This window comes from Odontesthes bonariensis, chromosome 21 (genome assembly GCF_027942865.1).
Source record: "Odontesthes bonariensis isolate fOdoBon6 chromosome 21, fOdoBon6.hap1, whole genome shotgun sequence".
Lineage (NCBI taxonomy): Eukaryota > Metazoa > Chordata > Actinopteri > Atheriniformes > Atherinopsidae > Odontesthes > Odontesthes bonariensis.
Genome location: NC_134526.1, coordinates 1,389,607 through 1,412,842, shown reverse-complemented (window position 1 = coordinate 1,412,842; position 23,236 = coordinate 1,389,607). Strand labels below are relative to the sequence as shown.

At 46.5% G+C, this 23,236-nt stretch overlaps 1 protein-coding gene across 2 annotated transcripts; it reads left to right on the top strand.

Annotated features, from left to right (window-relative positions):
* Positions 1–723: 723 nt before the first annotated feature.
* abi3a (ABI family, member 3a) lies at positions 724–20,596 on the top strand. Of its 2 annotated transcripts, XM_075453992.1 has the most exons (12): positions 724–849; positions 2,011–2,201; positions 3,032–3,202; positions 4,031–4,207; positions 8,835–8,893; positions 8,993–9,046; positions 10,754–11,334; positions 14,878–15,003; positions 16,474–16,608; positions 16,910–17,050; positions 18,803–18,931; positions 20,245–20,596. In XM_075453992.1, exons 2-12 carry the CDS (start codon positions 2,070–2,072, stop codon positions 20,406–20,408), a joined length of 1,869 nt encoding a protein of 622 aa, XP_075310107.1. In that variant the 5' UTR covers positions 724–849; positions 2,011–2,069; the 3' UTR covers positions 20,409–20,596. The 2 variants fall into 2 exon arrangements, with proteins under 2 accessions (XP_075310107.1, XP_075310108.1); XM_075453993.1 differs by lacking the exons at positions 16,474–16,608; positions 16,910–17,050 and having other exon boundaries at positions 733–849.
* The last annotated feature ends 2,640 nt before the right edge of the window (positions 20,597–23,236 follow it).

Below are 23,236 nucleotides of genomic sequence, written 5' to 3'. Positions count from 1 at the left end.
TACTGCAGCCTGCAGATTGAGCCTGCAGAGTGAGCCTGAATGTGAGAGAGCTGTAACTGCAGCCTGCAGAGTGAGCCTGAATGTGAGAGAGCTGTTACTGCAGCCTGCAGAGTGATCCTGAATGTGTGAGAGCTGTTACTGCAGCCTGCAGAGTGAGTCTGTATGTGTGAGCTGTTACTGCAGCCCGCAGAGTGAGCCTGCATGTGAGAGAGCTGTTACTGCAGCCTGCAGAGTGAGCCTGCAGACTGAACCTGAATGTGTGAGAGCTGTTACTGCAGCCTGCAGAGTGAGTCTGTATGTGTGAGCTGTTACTGCAGCCCGCAGAGTGAGCCTGCATGTGAGAGAGCTGTTACTGCAGCCTGCAGAGTGAACCTGCAGCCTGCAGAGTGATCCTGCAGAGTGAGCCTGAATGTGTGAGAGCTGTAACTGCAGCCTGCAGAGTGATCCTGCAGAGTGAGCCTGAATGTGTGAGAGCTGTTACTGCGGCCTGCAGAGTGAGCCTGAATGTGAAAGAGCTGTTACTGCGGCCTGCAGAGTGAGCCTGAATGTGAGAGAGCTGTTACTGCGGCCTGCAGAGTGAGCCTAAATGTGTGAGAGCTGTTACTGCAGCCCGCAGAGAGTGAGCCCTCCTCCTTTCAGAGGATCTTTGAGCAGAGTGAGTCCTCCTCCTATCAGAGGATCTTTGAGCAGAGTGAGCCCTCCTCCTGTCAGAGGATCTTTGAGCAGAGTGAGCCCTCCTCCTTTCAGAGAGGATCTTTGTGCAGCAGCAGGAGGAAACTTGTTGCTGCAGCCTGAAGTTGGTCAGATGCACGAGGAGCCTGATCACAGCTTCTTCTCCTGCAGCTTCTGGTGAGTTTCAGAGATATTCTGCAGAAACAGAGCTCTGCTGGCTCTCAGTCTGCTTCAGTTTGTAAAGTCTGATGTGGTTTAAATCATATAAAATGTGTGGTTTAAATCATATAAAATGTGTGGTTTAAATCATATAAAATGTGGTTTAAATCATAAAACGTGCCTATTCACTGTGATGATGACCAGGTGCTTTCTGCTCTAATGGAGGACAACAGTGTAATCATTGCTGTGAATTTGTTTGTTTGTTCAGTCGCACAGTAAACAACAATCAGCATTTTTTAAGTGCCTGAAAAGGCTGAAGCGTAACGCTTATATTTAAGCCCGTCCTGTTAAACAAAGTTAAGCTACCCATCCATAAACCTATATTTTTACAAATACCAAATTAAGAAGTAAAATTATAGTAAAAAGACAAAAAACAGAATTGCATCCAATAAAGTAAAAAAATAGAAGAATAACGAAGCAAAATTGTAAATAAACACAAAATCCTTCACATATTATAAATACTTGTAGCCCTCAAAAATTGCTTTAGAAAACCAAAAATGTTCTACAAGTTCTTACATTTATATTGGCATCATTCCATAGTGAAACCCCAACAACATATATCTCCTTTTCATTTCTTTTTTGGCCTTTGGTTCAGTAAGTTTGTCTCTTAAATTCTACTTTGTTTCTTCAGATGAGAAAAACCTTTTGTATACTGACTGGGAGTAACTTTGATTTAGCTCTACACATTATTTTGTAATATAGCACATCATTGAACTCCATAATAAACAGTATGTGCACAGTAATCAACTTTATTAATAATCCGTACGGCTCGTTTCTGTAGCAGAACTGTGGCGTTAACAGTTGTTTTATACTCTGAGCAGCCGGCAGATCTGAGGGGAAGTAGCTGCTCGTGTTCAGGAAACGGCTCGGAGACGGTTTTATTCTCACTTTTATAAAAGAAAAAGAATCAACTGATGATATCCAAACATGAACTAAACCCGAGGCAAACTGCTCTGCCCACTTCATGCTGAAATGGTTCAATAAATACAACTTTATTAATCTCCAAAGGGAAAATATATGTTACAGATAGATAACTAAATGTTGGGAATCCTTCTGGGCCTCATCTGCATCGTCTGGGCTGGAGACTGAGTTCTGGTTCTGTCTGATTTGTCTCTGCAGTTTTCCCCTGGTCCTGGATCCAGCTGACACTGAGCCTGCAGGACTTCTTGTGTGGGATCATGAAGGATCAGAACTCCAGCGACGAGGTGACCAAGATTCTGGAAGAAGCTCCAAACGCCAGGAAAGCTCTGCGAGAAAACTACGAAAACCTGCTGAATGTGGCCGACTACTGCTACAACAATTACATCCAGGTTAGTTCTACTCCTGCCACGGCTAAGGCTACTACAATGCTACAGCTAGCTAGGAGGACCATAATGCTACAGCTAGCAAGGAGGACGCTGAGAGGACCACAGCACCAACAATGCTACGGCTAGCTAGGAGGATGCTAAGTGTACCACAGCACCAACAATGCTACGGCTAGCTAGGAGGATGCTAAGTGTACCACAGCACCAACAATACTACAGCTAGTTAGGAGGACGCTAAGACTACCACAGCACCAACACTGCTACAGCTAGTTAGGAGAACGCTAAATGTACCACAGCACCAACACTGCTACAGCTAGTTAGGAGGACGCTAAATGTACCACAGCACCAACACTGCTACAGCTAGTTAGGAGGACGCTAAATGTACCACAGCACCAACACTGCTACAGCTAGTTAGGAGGACGCTAAATGTACCACAGCACCAACACTGCTACAGCTAGTTAGGAGGACGCTAAATGTACCACAGCACCAACACTGCTACAGCTAGTTAGGAGGACGCTAAATGTACCACAGCACCAACACTGCTACAGCTAGTTAGGAGGACGCTAAATGTACCACAGCACCAACACTGCTACGGCTAGTTAGGAGGACGCTAAATGTACCACAGCACCAACACTGCTACAGCTAGTTAGGAGGACGCTAAATGTACCACAGCACCAACACTGCTACAGCTAGTTAGGAGGACGCTAAGTGTACCACAGCACCAACACTGCTACGGCTAGCTAGGAGGACGCTAAGACTACCACAGCACCAACACTGCTACATCTAGTTATTCTTTATGCTAAGCTATGCTAACCTTTCTTCCCCGTTTCCACCAGTCGGGTGACGGCAGCATGAAGTCGTTGGAGGAAACGAAAAACTTCACCACCCAATCACTGGCCAGTGTCGCCTACCAGATCAGCACTCTGGCCAGCAGCGTCCTGAGTCTGCTCGATGCTCAGACCAATCAGCTGCGCCAAATGGAGTCCTCCATCAACCTGATTGGCCAGGTGAGCCCCGCCCCCTTTTTTAACCCAGTTCATTCTGAATAATCCTCACAGACAGCAGACAGAGGAAAGTTTATGATATAAATACCTGAAACATCAGGACAGGCTGTGAAACGGCGGTTTCAGGTTCTGAAACTACATCTCCCATAATGCTCATGGCTTCATTTGTTTCCGTTCAGTCAAAGTGTTTAAAGTGGTAAAATTCTTTCCCGGTCTGGTTCTGATGGTTTCTTCCTGTTAAAGGAAGCAATCTGTTGGTTTCCTTAGCTGGGATACTGTTTTATTAATGGGCTCAGAATGAATTGGACTCATTTGGAACTGAATTAATTGGATTATGATGTTATTTAATTGGATTGTAAATGACTTGAATTGAATTGAAAATGGTTTGAATTTAATTGTAAATGACTTGAATTGAATTGAAAATGGTTTGAATTGGATTGGAAATGGATTGAATTGGACTGTAAATGGCTTGAATTGGATTGGAAATGGATGAATTGGATGGGAAATGGATTGAATTGGACTGTAAATGGATTGAATTGGATTGGAAATGGATTGAATTGGACTGTAAATGGATATAATTGGATTGAAAATAGATTGAATTGGATTGGAAATGGATGAATTTGGTTTGGAAATGGCTTGAATTGGCTTGGAAATGGCTTGAATTGGAGTGGAAATGGTTGAATTACTGTTGTGTAAATGGTTGAATTGGATTGTAAATGGATTGAATTGGATTGGAAATGGATTTAATTGGACTGTAAATGGTTGAATTGGAGTGAATCTTTGAAGGAAAAGTGGGAGGGAGCAGTTTTGATGTTTCCTCTTCATCCTCAGACGGTGGAGATGCACAAAGAGAAGGTTTCTCGGAGGGAGATCGGCGCCTTCACAGCCGTGAGACGAGTCCCTCGCAACCACAAAATCATTCCTCCTACAACCCCACAGCCCCGCCCACCCTACAGCCGTCGACCAATCAGCTACCAGCAGCTGGACACCCTGGGCCACGGCATTAAGGTAACGCACACCTGATTTTGTCTATTGGGTTCAATAAAACATGTTCAGGTGATTCCTGAAGGTTATTCCTGAAGGTTATTCCTGAAGGTGATTCCTGAAGGTGATTCCTAAAGGTGATTCCTAAAGGTGATTCCTGAAGGTGATTCCTGAAGGTGATTCCTGAATGTGATTCCTAAAGGTGATTCCTGAAGGTGATTCCTGAAGGTGATTCCTAAATGTGATTCAGGTTATTCCTGGAGGTGATTCCTGAAGGTGATTCCTAAATGTGATTCAGGTTATTCCTGGAGGTGATTCCTGAAGGTGATTCCTGAAGGTGATTCAGGTTATTCCTGAAGGTTATTGCTGAAGGTGATTCCTGAAGGTTATTCCCAAAGGTGATTCTTAAAGGTGATTGCTGAAGGTTATTCCTGAAGGTGATTCCTGAAGGTGATTCCTGAAGGTGATTCCTGAAGGTGATTCCTGAAGGTGATTCCCAAAGGTGATTCCTAAAGGTGATTCCTAAAGGTTATTCCTGAAGGTTATTCCTGAAGGTGATTCCTGAAGGTGATTCCCAAAGGTGATTCCCAAAGGTGATTCCTGAAGGTGATTCCTGAAGGTGATTCCTGAAGGTGATTCCTGAAGGTGATTCTTAAAGGTGATTCCTAAAGGTGATTCCTGAAGGTGATTCCTGAAGGTGATTCCTAAAGGTTATTCCTAAAGGTTATCCCTAAAGGTGATTCCTAAAGGTTATCCCTAAAGGTTATTCCTAAAGGTTATCCCTAAAGGTGATTTCTAAAGGTTATCCCTAAAGGTGATTCCTATAGGTTATCCCTAAAGGTGATTCCTATAGGTTATCCCTAAAGGTGATTTCTAAAAGTTATCCCAAATGGTGATTCCTGAAGGTTATTCCCGAAGGTTATTCCCAAAGGTGATTCCTGAAGGTTATTCCCAAAGGTGATTCCTGAAGGTTATTCCCAAAGGTGATTCCCAAAGGTGATTCCTGAAGGTTATTCCCAAAGGTGATTCCCAAAGGTGATTCCCAAAGGTTATTCCCAAAGGTGATTCCCAAAGGTGATTCCCGAAGGTGATTCCCAAAGGTGATTCCAAAGGTGATTCCCAAAGGTTATTCCTAAAGGTGATTCCCAAAGGTTATCCCTAAAGGTTATTCCCAAAGGTTATCCCTAAAGGTGATTCCTGAAGGTTATTAATGAAGGTGATTCCTGAAGGTGATTCCTAAATGTGATTCAGGTTATTAATGAAGGTGATTCCTAAATGTGATTCAGGTTATTAATGAAGGTGATTCCTGAAGGTTATTCCTGAAGGTGATTCCTAAAGGTGATTCCTGAAGGTGATCCCTAAAGGTTATTCCTAAAGGTTATTCCTAAAGGTTATCCCTAAAGGTGATTCCTAAAGGTTATCCCTAAAGGTGATTCCCAAAGGTTATCCCTAAATGTTATCCCTAAAGGTTATCCCTAAAGGTGATTCCTAAAGGTTATCCATGAAGGTTATTCCTAAAGGTTATCCCTAAAGGTGATTCCTAAAGGTTATCCCTAAAGGTTATCCCTAAAGGTTATCCCTAAAGGTGATTCCTAAAGGTTATCCCTAAAGGTTATCCCTAAAGGTTATCCCTAAAGGTGATTTCTAAAAGTTATTCCCAAAGGTGATTCCTGAAGGTTATTCCCAAAGGTGATTCCTGAAGGTTATTCCCAAAGGTGATTCCCAAAGGTGATTCCTGAAGGTTATTCCCAAAGGTGATTCCTGAAGGTGATTCCCAAAGGTGATTCCCGAAGGTTATTCCCAAAGGTGATTCCCAAAGGTGATTCCAAAGGTGATTCCCAAAGGTTATTCCTAAAGGTGATTCCCAAAGGTTATCCCTAAAGGTTATTCCCAAAGGTTATCCCTAAAGGTTATCCCTAAAGGTTATCCCTGAAGGTTATTCCTAAAGGTGATCCCTGAAGGTGATTCCTGAAGGTGATTCCTGAAGGTGATTCCTAAAGGTGATTCCTATAGGTTATCCCTAAAGGTTATCCCTAAAGGTGGTTCCTGAAGGTGATTCCTGAAGGTGATTCCTAAAGGTGATTCCTAAAGGTGATTCCTAAAGGTGATTCTTAAAGGTTATCCCTAAAGGTGATTCCTAAAGGTAATTCCTAAAGGTGATTCTTAAAGGTTATTCCCAAAGGTTATTCCTAAAGATTATTCTTAAAGGTTATCCCTAAAGGTGATTCCTAAAGGTTATCCCTCAAGGTTATCCCTAAAGGTTATCCCTACAGGTGATTCTTGAAGGTGATTCCTGAAGGTGATTCCTAAAGGTTATCCCTAAATGTTATCCCTAAATGTTATCCCTAAAGGTGATTCCTAAAGGTTATTCCTAAAGGTTATCCCTAAAGGTTATTCCTAAAGGTGATTCCTAAAGGTTATTCCAGGACTGATGCTGACATCAGGCAGCGTTCATGTTGGTTCTCTGACTCATGGAAGAACAGAAAGTTTAACCCCGGTCGGTTTGAATCAGCGACATACAGAGAAGCAGAAGTGATGCATCTCACAGGAAGCTGCTGCACCAACCACAGAAGCAGTAAATGTTCCTCCTTCAAACTTCCCACAGACTCCGTTTCCTCCTCAGTCTGCAGACGACTGCAGAACCTTACAAATTGCACCTTTAAACCAGTAATAATTTATTTATTTACAGTTAATGATGTTAGAGCCCCAGTGACTGAATTCAGATTAAATGTGACTTTAATGCAACTGAATTCTTTCAATCTGAACCCGAGTCACTCAGTAACTCTGTGAACACATGACCTGTTACTGTCCCATTATTTATGGGAGTAAAACTAAGTGAACCCCTGATCCAGCAGCTGGTAGCAGCAGTGAGTGAGAAACTAAGTGAACCCCTGATCCAGCAGCTGGTAGCAGCAGTGAGTGAGAAACTAAGTGAACCCCTGATCCAGCAGCTGGTAGCAGCAGTGAGTGAGAAACTAAGTGAACCCCTGATCCAGCAGCTGGTAGCAGCAGTGAGAAACTAAGTGAACCCCTGATCCAGCAGCTGGTAGCAGCAGTGAGAAACTAAGTGAACCCCTGATCCAGCAGCTGGTAGCAGCAGTGAGTGAGAAACTAAGTGAACCCCTGATCCAGCAGCTGGTAGCAGCAGTGAGTGAGAAACTAAGTGAACCCCTGATCCAGCAGCTGGTAGCAGCAGTGAGAAACTAAGTGAACCCCTGATCCAGCAGCTGGTAGCAGCAGTGTGTGAGAAACTAAGTGAACCCCTGATCCAGCAGCTGGTAGCAGCAGTGTGTGAGAAACTAAGTGAACCCCTGATCCAGCAGCTGGTAGCAGCAGTGTGTGAGAAACTAAGTGAACCCCTGATCCAGCTGCTGGTAGCAGCAGTGTGTGAGAAACTAAGTGAACCCCTGATCCAGCTGCTGGTAGCAGCAGTGAGTGAGAAACTAAGTGAACCCCTGATCCAGCAGCTGGTAGCAGCAGTGAGTGAGAAACTAAGTGAACCCCTGATCCAGCAGCTGGTAGCAGCAGTGAGTGAGAAACTAAGTGAACCCCTGATCCAGCTGCTGGTAGCAGCAGTGTGTGAGAAACTAAGTGAACCCCTGATCCAGCTGCTGGTAGCAGTTAATCAGAGCATTGATCAGCAGCTCCTCTGAGTTCCTGTGGAAGCAGGAAGGGTTCACTTAGTTTTTCACTGCTTTCACAGCAAATAAAACACATTCAGATGTCCTTTTAATCCAGAACACACCTCAGTTATCAAGGTTAAAGGATCTGATGTGTCAGCAGGACCTGGAAAAACTAGTCCATGCATCCATCTTCAGTCGGCCTGATTACTGTAACAGCATCTTTACGGGTCGACCTAAAGAGTCAGTTAGACACCTGCAGCTCATTCAGAACTCTGCTGCTCGAGTCCTCACTGAGACCAAAGAAGTGGACTCCATCAGTCCAGCTCTGAGGTCTTTACACCGGCTGCCTGTCCATCAGAGGATAGACTTTAAAGTTCTGATGCTGCTCTATAAAGCTCTGAATGGTCCAGGACCAGAATGCATCAGGGACCTCCTGACCCAGTATGAACCTTCCAGACCCCTCAGCTCATCTGGATCCGGTCTTCTATCAGTTCCCAGAGTCAGAACCACACATGGAGGAGCTGCATTCAGCTTCTATGCTCCACATGTCTGGAACAAACTCCCAGAAAGCCTCAGATCAGCTGAAACACTCAGTGTGTTTAAGTCCAGGCTGAAGACACACCTATTTTCAGCTGCGTTTGAATAAAGCTCCAAACTTAATCACATTTTAACTACTGATTTTATTTGATTTTATCTATTGTTCTTATTTCTTTTTTTTTTGTTTAAAATCTAAATCATGCTTTTTATTTCTACTGTTTTAATGTATCTGTAAAGCACTTTGAATCACCTTGTAGTTGAATTGTGCTGCACAGATAAACCTGCCTTGCCTCTGCACACTCACTGTGGTTCAGGTGTAGCTCTGAGCCGGACCTCAGAGAGATAGCACACACACACACACACACACACACACACACACACTGAGCGGCCTCCCGGCGTCTTTGTTCATCGTGGGAAAATGTTTGTGGGACTAATTAGAGCTGCTGAGGCTGAGAGGCTCCATTGATGCTCTGTGTGCCCCCCCCCTGCAGGTCTCTGGGAAACAGCCGGACAGAACGGGAACGATCCGGAAGCACGGAGGCTCCGTCAGGTTCACTGTACTTCTTCTGTGCTTCTATTCATTGCAGCTTCTCCTTTCACACCGCCGCGTTAAACAGGAAGTCTGTCTGTGGTTTCATGTGCGTTTCAGGTCCAACAAAGGCCCGGAGCCGGTGCAGTGCCCGGTGGCGCCTCCTGCTGGCGGGTAAGAGCCGGTCTGAGCATGCTCACTTCTTCAGATGTCAGGGTTAAATGTTTTTAAATGCATCACTTTCAGAAACTTTAAAAGTGTTTTAAAGAGCTTAAAATGTGAATAAATGACAATCATTTATTCATATTTTAAACAACTCTTGGCCTCAGATGGTTTGGGTGAGGGTTGAAGTAGCGGCTGGGGAGTCAGAGTCCCCAGAGTAAATAAAAACTAGAACATTTCTGAAGAAATTTGGATGGGTGCCAGTCTACTGCCCGCCCTGTCAACAAACCCTTTAGTTCAGTTAAAGTTGAGAGTCTCCTGTCACATATAAACTTTGAATGAGGTCTCTATGATGTCGTATGGCTGAGTTATGAGGCCTCAAAAATAGGGCAGTTTTTGGTGCTCGTTAAGTGCTTTTCAATTGATTTTCCCATCGAATTTTGCACCTCTGTGAGTCCTGTTTTAAATACAGCTTTTATGGCATTTTCAAAATGGCCTCGGTAAGTGTTTTTCAATTGATTTTCCCAATGAATTTTGCACCTCTGCCAGTCCCAAAATGGAGAAGACATTTATGTCATTTTTATCAAGGTCCTGTTTAAAATACAGCTTTTATGGCATTTTCAAAATGGCCTCGGTAAGTGCTTTTCAATGCATTTTCCCATTGCATTGTGGGTATTTTCAAACTTCCCCTCACTATCAGTTTAAAGGAGAAACGCAGATCAGATTTATAACATGAAGCTGTTATAACAGGGCAGCCATCTTGGCTCTGCCCTCATCAGCAGTCTTAGAACAGAGCAGGCTAACAAGGCGTTGCCCCGGTAACAGGAGCAGGTGCGGGCTCCTAATGCGTTGCTACGGAGACGGAACCAGCTGCGGCTCGTCTGTGTTAGACAGAGAGCAAACTGACACATGTACGCACACTATGGCTTCTTAAAATCAGACTATAATTTTGACTGTAGCCTATTGTCTCGAACAAACAGTCGCTGTTCGAAAAGTAAAAGTCGTATCTGAATAATTTTTTAATCGTCAATGCCCCAAGAGACGGCAGAAGCCAGCGGTGTAATTTTCATTCAGCTACTATGTGTGGCTCGTTTTTTATGGCAGTTTTTAACTAATTTTTCACCTGAATTTTATCACTTTAGGCATTTAGAATGGAAATAGAGAGGCAACCTCTGGGCTCAGAGGCAATTTGTGAGAAATATCTGTGGCAGAGCTCAATGAGTGTGACTTTGGGTGAAAAAGGATAAAAATGCCTACATTTTTAAGTAAAATTTGTCCAGATCAGGCAGATATTTTGGACATGAGAGACATTTGTTCGAGGAATTGGTGCAGTATCGAATTTAGAGTGAGAAACAGAGTGGGAGAGACACCTGAGCTGAGATGTAGTCTTCCTGAAACGTAAACTGCCGTTGTGTCAAAGCTTTATAATGTATCAACAAACCCTTTGGTTCAGTAAAAGCTGAGAGTCTCCTGTCACATATAAAGTTTGAATGAGGTCTGTGTTATGATTTATGGCTAAGTTATAAGGCCTCTGAAATAGGCCATTTTGTCTCGTTGAGCGACAAAATGGGCTCGTTAAGTGCTTTTTCAATGCATTTCCCCATCCCCAATTTTTCATTCTGCCCTGGGTTTAACCTCTCAGGCAGGTAAAGGCAGCTCTGGGACAATTTAAAGAATCAGCTTGTTTTTGTTGAACACGACTCACCTTCCTGTTCTCAGCTCCAGCTTTGGGAAACCTGTAGCTCTGCCCACAATCCCCCCTACCTTGCAAGCTCCACCTGAGTGTGACGTCATCACCACGCTGCTGGAAGATGCCCCGCCCCCTCCTCTGACAGCGAACCTGTCGGTGTCAGCTCAGGACGATGAGCTCGCCTCAGGCCTGCCCCCTCCACCACCTCCTCCTGATTCCTCAGCTGGGATGTTGGCTCCGCCCCCTCCACCACCTCCTCCTGATTCCTCAGCTGGGATGTTGGCTCCGCCCCCTCCACCACCTCCTCCTGATTCCTCAGCTGGGATGTTGGCTCCGCCCCCTCCACCACCTCCTCCTGATTCCTCAGCTGGGATTTTGGCTCCGCCCCCTCCAACACCTCCTCCGGATTCCTCAGCAGGGATGTTGGCTCCGCCCCCTCCACCTCCTCCTGATTCCTCAGCTGGGATTTTGGCTCCGCCCCCTCCACCTCCTCCAGATTCCTCAGCTGGGATGTCGGCTCCGCCTCCTCCACCACCACCTCCCCCGTCATCAGAGGTTCTGACCAACCATAGCACTCCACCTCCGGCTCCTCCCCTCAGTCTTGAAACAGGTGATGACATCATTGCATGCCTCTATGACTTTTCTTACTTCTTTTATTTGTTTAATTAGTTTTATTAAATCCTTCTGAGTCTACAGGTGAGTTTCCTCATCTCATTTAAAGACATTACATTACATTACATTACATTAGGGTCATTCTGCAGACGCTTTTATCCAAAGCGACTTACAATCAGTGTGTTCCACATCGGGAGGCAAAAGAACTTCAGGTCACAAGAAATCAGAAGTGCATTTCCTTCCAAAACCAAACAGCTAAGAGCAGAACTAGTGCTAGAGTAAGTGCGGTAAGTTAGGTACCGAGACAAATGGGAAGACAGTTTAGGAAACAAAGACAATTTAAGAAACAAATAAGTGTGTAAGGAGCTGGGAGGAAACAGGTGCTTTCCTCAGAGGGCGGATCAGGGTAGTGTTTCCTGCAGAGATGGTTTGCAGCCTGCGGCCAAAGATGGACAGCGACTCAGCTGTCCTGGCCAGAACAGAGAAAAGCCGTGACCGTGTGGATGGTGCGCAGGGACCGCTGAGTGAGGGGGCAGCCGGCCGCCTGGAGGCCGCAGAGCGAAGTGGTCGGGCGGGGGTGTAGGGCTGGACCACAGCCTGGAGGTGTGAAGGAGCTGCTCCTTCCACTGCCCTGTAGGCCAGCACCAGAGTCTGAAACTGGACCACAGCCTGGAGGTATGAAGGAGCTGCTCCTTCCACTGCCCTGTAGGCCAGCACCAGAGTCTGAAACTGGACCACAGCCTAGAGGTATGAAGGAGGTGCTCCTTCCACTGCCCTGTAGGCCAGCACCAGAGTCTGAAACTGGACCATAGCCTGGAGGTATGAAGGAGCTGCTCCTTCCACTGCCCTGTAGGCCAGCACCAGAGTCTGAAACTGGACCACAGCCTGGAGGTATGAGGGAGCTGCTCCTTCCACTGCCCTGTAGGCCAGCACCAGAGTCTGAAACTGGACCTCAGCCTGGAGGTATGAGGGAGCTGCTCCTTCCACTGCCCTGTAGGCCAGCACCAGAGTCTGAAACTGGACCTCAGCCTGGAGGTATGAGGGAGCTGCTCCTTCCACTGCCCTGTAGGCCAGCACCAGAGTCTGAAACTGGACCACAGCCTGGAGGTATGAAGGAGCTGCTCCTTCCACTGCCCTGTAGGCCAGCACCAGAGTCTGAAACTGGACCACAGCCTAGAGGTATGAAGGAGCTGCTCCTTCCACTGCACTGTAGGCCAGCACCAGAGTCTGAAACTGGACCTCAGCCTGGAGGTATGAAGGAGCTGCTCCTTCCACTGCCCTGTAGGCCAGCACCAGAGTCTGAAACTGGATGCAGAGATGGTCCAGAGAGGAGGACAGGGTGGAGAGAAGAAGATCAGTAGCAGTGTAGCGTAGATACGATAAGATACCATGTGGGTGGGGGGAGGTGGAGAGGGTGTAGGACATGAAGTAGTGGTCAGAGATGTTGGTGCTAGAACAGTGCCTGGTGAAGATAAACTACAACGATGGTGGGCCTGGTGGGCGATAAACTACACATGGTGGGCGATAAACTACAGCCATGGTGGGCGATAAACTACAGCCATGGTGGGCGATAAACTTCAGCCATGGTGGGCCTGGTGGGCGATAAACTACAGCCATGGTGGGCCTGGTGGGCGATAAACTACAGCCATGGTGGGCCTGGTGGGCGATAAACTACAGCCATGGTGGGCGATAAACTACAGCCATGGTGGGCGATAAACTACAGCCATGGTGGGCCTGGTGGGCGATAAACTACAGCCATGGTGGGCGATAAACTACAGCCATGGTGGGCCTGGTGGGCGATAAACTACAGCCATGGTGGGCCTGGTGGGCGATAAACTACAGCCATGGTGGGCGATAAACTACAGCCATAGTGGGCCTGGTGGGCGATAAACTACAGCCATGGTGGGCGATAAACTATAGCCATGGTGGGCGATAAACTACAGCCATGGTGGGCGATAAACTACAGCCATAGTGGGCCTGGTGGGCGATAAACTATAGCCATGGTGGGCGATAAACTACAGCCATAGTGGGCGATAAACTATAGCCATGGTGGGCGATAAACTACAGCCATGGTGGGCGATAAACTACAGCCATGGTGGGCCTGACCGGGTGAGAGACAGTGACAGCATGAAATTCAAAGGAGGAGGGAGAGAACAAAGAACAAAGAGAGTATTTCCAGCCCCTGTAAAGGCTGAGTTCTACCTCTTTTAACTGCCCTTGCGCTTGCGTCTCGTGCTTGTGTTAATGGCTCGAGACGTTTATGCTTCATTGTGCTTTGTCGGCGCTTGCGTGTGCTGCGTGGCGATTCACCGCCAGGACAGTAGGTGGAGTAGCGGGTTTTTTCAATGACTAGCCTACTACGATGAAAGGAAATTCACCGCCAGGACCTCTTCGAGTGGATTCATGCTTCTTCTTCTTCTTCTTGTAAACAGCCGGTATTTTGTCAGATTTTCAACACCTTGGGGGTCTAAACGACTACTTTCTCGCCTGAAAATGTTTCAAATGTTGCTAAAGTTTACAGAGTTTAGAGCTTAAGGGAAATCAGCTTTTCAGGCCGGCTGATTTCGGCTCGGGCAGGAGTGAAGTGCATTGTGGGTAAATGCTCTGCATACTGTCTGATCGATGAGTATGCCGTTTTCAAGTATGTAGTATGTAGTAGTAGGCGGATTCGAACACAGTGGCTTGCGCTTGCGTCTTGCGTGAAGTTTAGAAAATTGAGGTGACACACGCAACCGCGCAAGGGCTTGCGTTGCGTCTTGGGTCACCGACCATAAATCAGGCCAGTGAGCTGCCGAGCGCTACCAGAACTTGAATATCTTAAAGAAACTCTGGCAGACCCAGCTCTCCAGAGAGTATCTCCTATCCTGCACTGTGACCTCTGACCTCTGAGTCTGACTGGTGGTTTCCTTCCATGTAGCTTGATGTTAGCTTTGATGTTAGCTGTGATGTTATATCCTCATTTGTAAGTCTTTGGATAAAAGCGTTTGATAAATGCAGAAACAATAAAAACATAAACAGTCCCACAGATGAACACATGGGGGCAGTGTGGGCTCATCCAACCAGCTCGACCTCCTGAACCGGCTCAGATGAGGCTAAAATGGCCAGTTCTCTTTATTCTCTTGATTCTGCCCTTTTTTCTGCCCGTCTCTGCTTTATTCTATAAGCACCGCTCCAGGTTGGCATCTGAGTGTGTGACCCTGTGCATGTGCCTGTGCATGTGCCTGTGCATGTGCCTGTGCATGTGCCTGTGCATGTGAATGTGTGTGTCAACAGGTGCCAACCTGGATGGGTTAAAAGCGGAGGACAAATTTCGTGTGTGACCAATGAATCGGATCTTAATCTCTCTTAATCTGGAAAGCAAAGTGTTATTGGTAACCTGTAAAGGTTTACAGAACAGTTTGGCTATTCTGTTCTTCGGGTTTGTGAGGTTTTCTGTTCCTACTTCTGATTTCAATCAAAGGCAGCTTTACTTTTCTCAGAATGAGCTTCTCATTGGCTCAACTGTATGACATCACGGTGACATCACATTTCCTCTCCTCAGTGGTGGAAGAGAACAGCTTCCCTCCCCCTCCTCCCTCTGACGGCGGCGGCTTCCCACCGTTGCCCGGTGACGGCTCAGAGCTGCTGGCCCCGCCTCCTCCGTCTCCACCCAATCAGGAAGTCGACGGTACCTTTTTTTTTTAACTCTGAACTGTGTTTAAATCACATCACTCACGCAGTTAGCTTTTAAAAACCTCACTTCAGTTATTTAAAATCTACAGTTATTTAATCAGTTTGAACCTTTAACAGGAAGAAGTCCAAAGAACTGATTCTCAGATCCAGAATCTGGTTCTGTTGGTCAGAGAATCAGTTCTTTGGACTTCTTCCTGTTAAATAAAGGATCAACCTGAGTAAACAATGACAGATTTAAGTTTCTGATGCAGAAAACTTGTAAAATCGCTCAAGAAATCAGGTTTGTCAGCAGGGGCGGTTTTAGGATCTGGTCTTTAGGGGGGCCCAGCCCCCAGTGCTCACAGAGGAACGTTATTTCTCACTAATTGAGGCGAACTAGTACATTTATAAATTTTGGAGCCGTATTAGTTTTGCTTTGAGTCGTGTTTTCCTCTACAACATTCAATTTGGACCTCTTCATTTCAAAAAGACTTTGTGGCTCGACAGGGATAACAGAGCCTGAGACAAATACTGAAGATAACTCAACATTTATTTTGGGAGTAAAGAGTTAAAACTAAGACAAATGCTAGAAAATATATAAAATGGTCACTAAAATAATGCATCCTTGAGCAAGAAAAAAATGTTTTTGCATAATATAATATTTAAAAAATGTGCTGAGCCGAGCCATCTCACGGTGGGGCCTTGGCACCACTAAAAATACCGTAGCCTCGCCCCTGTTTGTCAGAATCAGAATCAGAAAAAACTTTAATTTATCCCTGAACGGCAATTAGAAGGGCGAAGAGCGGTACATTAAAACAAGAGCAAGAAAATGGAATCGCAAAGAAAATAAAAACACAAAAGGGTCCAAAAAGGTGGCAAATAAACAAAATAAGGCGTCAATAATATTAAAATGACAATGTGATAAAAGTGACATTGTAGTTAAGGTGTCAAGGTGACATTGTAATATTGCACATCAGGACATGAGATATTGCACTAGAGTATTGAACAAGAAGACCTAAGTTGTAGTAACCGTCTTAGAGTTCAAGAGGAGAATAACACTTGTAGATATTTTTGTAAACTTTCATTAACGTCATTAACCAAACAGATGAAAGAATGCTGCTGAAAACAATCAAACTGATTCCCGTGAAAATAAGATTCACTTAAAAATGTCGACCTTAACTCATTGGTGTGATTTTAATTAACACATTTAAACACCAGGGGGTGCTGTTGCATCACTTTTTAACAAAAACTCTCCAGTCACAGACATAAAGATCCAGGTTTTTAATGAGGTTCAGTCGACAGCATGTGGAACTGACGCAGGTATGATGGAGATTCTTCAATCACAGAATCCAGCAAATATTCAGAATGATGTTCAATCTTCAGTTTCCTGCTTTTCAGCGTTTCAGAGCTGATGATTTCAGCTCGTTAAAGATCAGCTGTTCCTACTTCAGCTTCAGTCTCTTCTTCCTCTGTGGTGCTTTTTCAGAGACCCTCCCCACCAGGAGGAGTCGCCACCGTCGCTCGCCTCCCACCACTCGCTCTGTCTCTCTGAGGGTCCGCTCAGGCCCCGCCTCCCGCTGCCGCTACACTCGCTCCCTCTTCCTGCCTGCTGCCCAATCACGTAAGCTGCTGTGGGGGCTCTGTCGTCCAATAGAAACTCAGGACGGATGATCGACGACAGGTGTTTTGAGGAAGGTTTAACAGTTCCTCGGGGAGGTTAGACATTCCTGAAGGACTCGTTGTTTTTTGGCGGGGGTCCTTGAGTTAGTTACAGAAATCCTTGATAAGTTTCCAGGAGTTATTCCAGGATAGTTTGGATAATGTTGCAGTCGTCATTGAGGAGGTTGCAGATTGTGTATAAGGACAGATGATCACTCCTTCTCATTTTCTCAGTGCTGACTCAGCTTCTCTGTGTCTGTCAGTCATGATTCCCCCTCCTCCCCCCTACCCTCCCCCCCGTGCCCCCCCACAGCCGCCCTCCTCTTCTTCTTCCTTCGTCACCCTGCTTCCTCGCTCTTCCTCCTCTCCTCGGGTCTGCTTACCTGCTCGTCTCGAACACCTGGGTAAGAACCTGCGGCGAGCGCTCGTTAGGACTGTAGCTGTAGTTCCGAGGCGTAGTCCTGCCGGCTGTAGTCCTGCCGGCTGTAGTCCTGCCGGCTGTAGTCCTGCCGGCTGTAGTCCTGCCGGCTGTAGTCCTGTCGGCTGTAGTCCTGCCGGCTGTAGTCCTGTCGGCTGTAGTCCTGTCGGCTGTAGTCCTGTCGGCTGTAGTCCTGCCGGCTGTAGTCCTGTCGGCTGTAGTCCTGTCGGCTGTAGTCCTGCCGGCTGTAGTCCTGTCGGCTGTAGTCCTGTCGGCTGTAGTCCTGCCGGCTGTAGTCCTGCCGGCTGTAGTCCTGCCGGCTGTAGTCCTGCCGGCTGTAGTCCTGCCGGCTGTAGTCCTGTCGGCTGTAGTCCTGCCGGCTGTAGTCCTGTCGGCTGTAGTCCTGTCGGCTGTAGTCCTGTCGGCTGTAGTCCTGCCGGCTGTAGTCCTGTCGGCTGTAGTCCTGCCGGCTGTAGTCCAGCGGTGTGTAGAAGGTCCTCATGTCATACTAACGTAGTGGAGCAGTAGTTCTACAGATCAGAGAACTCACACAACTTCACATGCTGTTGAAGCTCCGCCTCCTTATCACACAACTGCTCTGTTGAAGCTCCGCCTCCTCATCACACAACTGCTCTGTTGAAGCTCCGCCTCCTCATCACACAACTGCTCTGTTGAAGCTCCGCCTCCTTATCACATAACTTCACATGCTGTTGAAGCTCCGCCTCCTTATCACACAACTTCACATGCTGTTGAAGCTCCGCCTCCTTATCACACAACTTCACATGCTGTTGAAGCTCCGCCTCCTTATCACACAACTTCACATGCTGTTGAAGCTCCGCCTCCTTATCACACAACTTTACATGCTCTGTTGAAGCTCCGCCTCCTCATCACATAACTTCACATGCTCTGTTGAAGCTCCGCCTCCTTATCACACAACTGCTCTGTTCAAGCTCCGCCTCCTCATCACACAACTTCACATGCTCTGTTGAAGCTCCGCCTCCTTATCACACAACTGCTCTGTTGAAGCTCCGCCTCCTCATCACATAACTTCACATGCTCTGTTGAAGCTCCGCCTCCTCATCACAAAATTTCACATGCTCTGTTGAAGCTCCGCCTCCTCATCACACAACTGCTCTGTTGAAGCTCCGCCTCCTTATCACACAACTGCTCTGTTGAAGCTCCGCCTCCTTATCACACAACTGCTCTGTTGAAGCTCCGCCTCCTCATCACAAAATTTCACATGCTCTGTTGAAGCTCCGCCTCCTCATCACACAACTGCTCTGTTGAAGCTCCGCCTCCTCATCACACAACTGCTCTGTTGAAGCTCCGCCTCCTTATCACACAACTGCTCTGTTGAAGCTCCGCCTCCTTATCACATAACTGCTCTGTTGAAGCTCCGCCTCCTCATCACATAACTTCACATGCTCTGTTGAAGCTCCGCCTCCTTATCACACAACTGCTCTGTTGAAGCTCCGCCTCCTCATCACACAACTGCTCTGTTGAAGCTCCGCCTCCTCATCACACAACTGCTCTGTTGAAGCTCCGCCTCCTTATCACACAACTTCACATGCTCTGTTGAAGCTCCGCCTCCTTATCACACAACTTCACATGCTGTTGAAGCTCCGCCTCCTTATCACACAACTTCACATGCTCTGTTGAAGCTCCGCCTCCTCATCACACAACTTCACATGCTCTGTTTAAGCTCCGCCTCCTCATCAGTAACCTGTGTTCCCCTCAGATTTGGAAATCCTAGCCCCGCCCCCACCTCTCCTATTGGACGACGGGTTGGGGTTTGATGGCATCATGCCACCGCTCCCACCTCCAGTGGACTATGACACCAACGCCCCCCCAAACTACCTGGAGAAAGGTACAGCTACCTCTACAGTACGGAAACCATCTGAGCATTAATCCATGCCCTTTGTCAGCACTAACCTGACATTTGGTCAACTAGTGATGGAAAATCATTTCCCAAGTTAACATGTACAGTAGTTACTGCACTTCATTAGTTAACTAGTGACATGCACATGTTAACCTAGTAAGCAGCTTTGTTGAACTAGTAAGATGAAATCGTTAACTACTGCAACAAAAAGTCCAACAGGTGAAACGAATGTCTCACCAGTTGTTTACTAGTACTGAGCAAAGCTTTACTAGTTCAACTAAAAGTGTTTCATGTGAAAAAAAGGTCCAACATGAGTTTCACTAGTGATACTTTCATCGAGTTAACTAGTGATGAAATAAAACACTGTTACTATCTAACTAGGCACTCTTTAGGATTTGACTAGTTAAGTAGTCAGAGAGTAATTAGTTAACTCGTAAAGTAAAAATACCCAAACTAGAGTAACTAGTTGACATTTTCACACTTACTTGTTAAGTAGTAACTATTTTAACGATATTAGTATAACTAGTGGACACTGTGGCTCTGACTAGTAGACTAGTTGTGTTTCTAACCTTGTTTAGTAAATGTTTTGTACTAATCATGAGCCACACTAGTTTTCAAGTGGAGTCTAAATGGTTCGTATCTATTTATCTTTATTTTTGCTTTGAGTAGTTAACATGTAATCTGCAGCATGTAGCCACTAGTTTACTAGTTTCAGTTCTTTAGGTCAATATGTTAACTAGTGTGAAACTGGCAAATGAAGTGGGCGGGATAATAACAAAATCATCAGTCTTTATTCGTTTTATCATGAATTGGAGAGCCAATAGGAAGCCTCAGTTCATGTTTAGCTTTCCCTAGTTAACTAGTGAGGTAAAAAAAAAAGGCTTTAACTAGTGTGATTAGTGACGATTTGAACTTCCACTAGTTCCTCACTCGTTAAACAATTTGGTCAATAGATACTTTAACTAGTTAACGAGTAAGGTGTAAAATCCTCACTAGTTACAATCGTGACGATTTTGGCTCTCACTGGTTAACTAGTGGTTCCTCGTAAACTAGTGAAGCGATTAGCTGAGGAGCTAGTTAACATGTCAGACATTGTGCAGCTTACTAGTTAAGGTAGACTTTTGGTGTTACTGGTTTGGACTTTGCAGCTCCTGGCGTCACTAGTCATGATTGGGCTAGAACTGGTTAAACCAAAGTGCCACTAGTTACTGAAAGTCCCCTGGAGTTGGTGCTCAGATGGCTGCTGATGTCCAACATCTTCAGGGTACCTTCCTGTGACTGAACTTCCTCTTTGTGTCCAGTGGTGGCGCTCTACCACTACGAGGCCTCCAAGCCGGATGACCTGGCTCTCGCTGAGGGCGACATCATTTACATGACCCATCGCCATGACGACGGCTGGTGCCAGGGGGTCCTAAATGGCAAGCAGGGCTTCTTCCCTGAAAACTACGTCCAATCGTGTGGCTAGATGAAGCCCCGCCTCTCTGTGTTACCATGACGATGATGTGTCTTATTGGTAGATTTATGACTTGTTGTACATCCTCAGATGAGTTCATTTCACCTGGAAACAGGTAGATTTCAGAGATGGTGGTGTCTGAGGAACCCTTTTAGCAGCGGTGTGTACGGCTTAAAATCATGGAAATAAAGTTTGTTTCTGAAAGCAAAGGCTGGCAGAGTGTTTGTTTCACAGCCTGCAGGGGGCGCTGTTTCCTCTCTGCTCTGTCTTCCTGTTCCTGCTGAAGTCTGTAAACTCTGTGCCGCCATCTTTCTACGACCACAGATACGGCAGAGATGGAGAACTCTGAAACAACCCCCCCGTGCTGCTGGGTCAGGGGCCCCGATGCTTCTGTCCCTGTTTTAAACCCCAGATCCAGAGTCTGTGGCTGTTTTAAACCCCAGATCCAGAGTCTGGAGCTGTTTTAAACCCCAGATCCAGAGTCTGGAGCTGTTTTAAACCCCAGATCCAGAGTCTGTCCCTGTTTTAAACCCCAGATCCAGAGTCTGGGGCTGTTTTAAACCCCAGATCCAGAGTCTGGAGCTGTTTTAAACCCCAGATCCAGAGTCTGGAGCTGTTTTAAACCCCAGATCCAGAGTCTGAAGCTGTTTTAAACCCCAGATCCAGAGTCCGGAGCTGTTTTAAACCCCAGATCCAGAGTCTGGGGCTGTTTTAAACCCCAGACCCAGAGTCTGGGGCTGTTTTAAACCCCAGATCCAGAGTCTGGGGCTGTTTTAAACCCCAGATCCAGAGTCTGTGGCTGTTTTAAACCCCAGATCCAGAGTCTGGGGCTGTTTTAAACCCCAGATCCAGAGTCTGGGGCTGTTTTAAACCCCAGATCCAGAGTCCGGAGCTGTTTTAAACCCCAGATCCAGAGTCTGTCCCTGTTTTAAACCCCAGATCCAGAGTCTGAGGCTGTTTTAAACCCCAGATCCAGAGTCTGAGGCTGTTTCAAACCCCAGATCCAGAGTCTGAGGCTGTTTCAAACCCCAGATCCAGAGTCTGGGGCTGTTTTAAACCCCAGATCCAGAGTCTGGGGCTGTTTTAAACCCCAGATCCAGAGTCTGGGGCTGTTTTAAACCCCAGATCCAGAGTCTGGAGCTGTTTTAAACCCCAGATCCAGAGTCTGGAGCTGTTTTAAACCCCAGATCCAGAGTCCGGAGCTGTTTTAAACCCCAGATCCAGAGTCTGGGGCTGTTTTAAACCCCAGATCCAGAGTCTGTGGCTGTTTTAAACCCCAGATCCAGAGTCTGGAGCTGTTTTAAACCCCAGATCCAGAGTCTGTGGCTGTTTTAAACCCCAGATCCAGAGTCTGGGGCTGTTTTAAACCCCAGATCCAGAGTCTGTGGCTGTTTTAAACCCCAGATCCAGAGTCCGGAGCTGTTTCAAACCCCAGATCCAGAGTCTGGGGCTGTTTTAAACCCCAGATCCAGAGTCTGGAGCTGTTTTAAACCCCAGATGCAGAGTCTGTGGCTGTTTTAAACCCCAGATCCAGAGTCTGTGGCTGTTTTAAACCCCAGATCCAGAGTCTGGGGCTGTTTTAAACCCCAGATCCAGAGTCTGGAGCTGTTTTAAACCCCAGATGCAGAGTCTGTGGCTGTTTTAAACCCCAGATCCAGAGTCTGGAGCTGTTTTAAACCCCAGATCCAGAGTCTGGAGCTGTTTTAAACCCCAGATCCAGAGTCTGGAGCTGTTTTAAACCCCAGATCCAGAGTCTGGGGCTGTTTTAAACCCCAGATCCAGAGTCTTGAGCTGTTTTAAACCCCAGATCCAGAGTCTGGGGCTGTTTTAAATCCCAGATCCAGAGTCTGGGGCTGTTTTAAACCCCAGATCCAGAGTCTGTGGCTGTTTTAAACCCCAGATCCAGAGTCTGGAGCTGTTTTAAACCCCAGATCCAGAGTCTGGAGCTGTTTTAAACCCCAGATCCAGAGTCTGGAGCTGTTTTAAACCCCAGATCCAGAGTCTGTGGCTGTTTTAAACCCCAGATCCAGAGTCTGTGGCTGTTTTAAACCCCAGATCCAGAGTCTGGAGCTGTTTTAAACCCCAGATCCAGAGTCTGTGGCTGTTTTAAACCCCAGATCCAGAGTCTGGGGCTGTTTTAAACCCCAGATCCAGAGTCTGGGGCTGTTTTAAACCCCAGATCCAGAGTCTGGAGCTGTTTTAAACCCCAGATGCAGAGTCTGGAGCTGTTTTAAACCCCAGATCCAGAGTCCGGAGCTGTTTTAAACCCCAGATCCAGAGTCTGGAGCTGTTTTAAACCCCAGATCCAGAGTCTGTGACTGTTTTAAATCCCAGATCCAGAGTCTGAGGCTGTTTTAAATCCCAGATCCAGAGTCTGGAGCTGTTTTAAACCCCAGATCCAGAGTCTGTGACTGTTTTAAACCCCAGATCCAGAGTCTGAGGCTGTTTTAAACCCCAGATCCAGAGTCTGGAGCTGTTTTAAACCCCAGATCCAGAGTCTGGAGCTGTTTTAAACCCCAGATCCAGAGTCTGTGACTGTTTTAAACCCCAGATCCAGAGTCTGAGGCTGTTTTAAACCCCAGATCCAGAGTCTGGAGCTGTTTTAAACCCCAGATCCAGAGTCTGGAGCTGTTTTAAACCCCAGATCCAGAGTCTGTGACTGTTTTAAACCCCAGATCCAGAGTCTGGAGCTGTTTTAAATCCCAGATCCAGAGTCTGTGGCTGTTTTAAACCCCAGATCCAGAGTCTGGAGCTGTTTTAAACACCAGATCCAGAGTCTGTGGCTGTTTTAAACCCCAGATCCAGAGTCTGGAGCTGTTTTAAACCCCAGATCCAGAGTC

What these genes read in the sequence shown, in the direction of transcription:
- abi3a (XM_075453992.1), top strand. Translation starts at nt 2,070, where the DNA reads ATGAAGGATCAGAACTCCAGCGACGAGGTGACCAAGATTCTGGAAGAA. An exon ending in TCCCCTCAGTCTTGAAACAG is followed by an intron (nt 11,335 to 14,877) that starts GTGATGACATCA and finishes TCCTCTCCTCAG; the next exon opens with TGGTGGAAGAGAACAGCTTC. An exon ending in TGCTCGTCTCGAACACCTGG is followed by an intron (nt 17,051 to 18,802) that starts GTAAGAACCTGC and finishes TGTTCCCCTCAG; the next exon opens with ATTTGGAAATCCTAGCCCCG.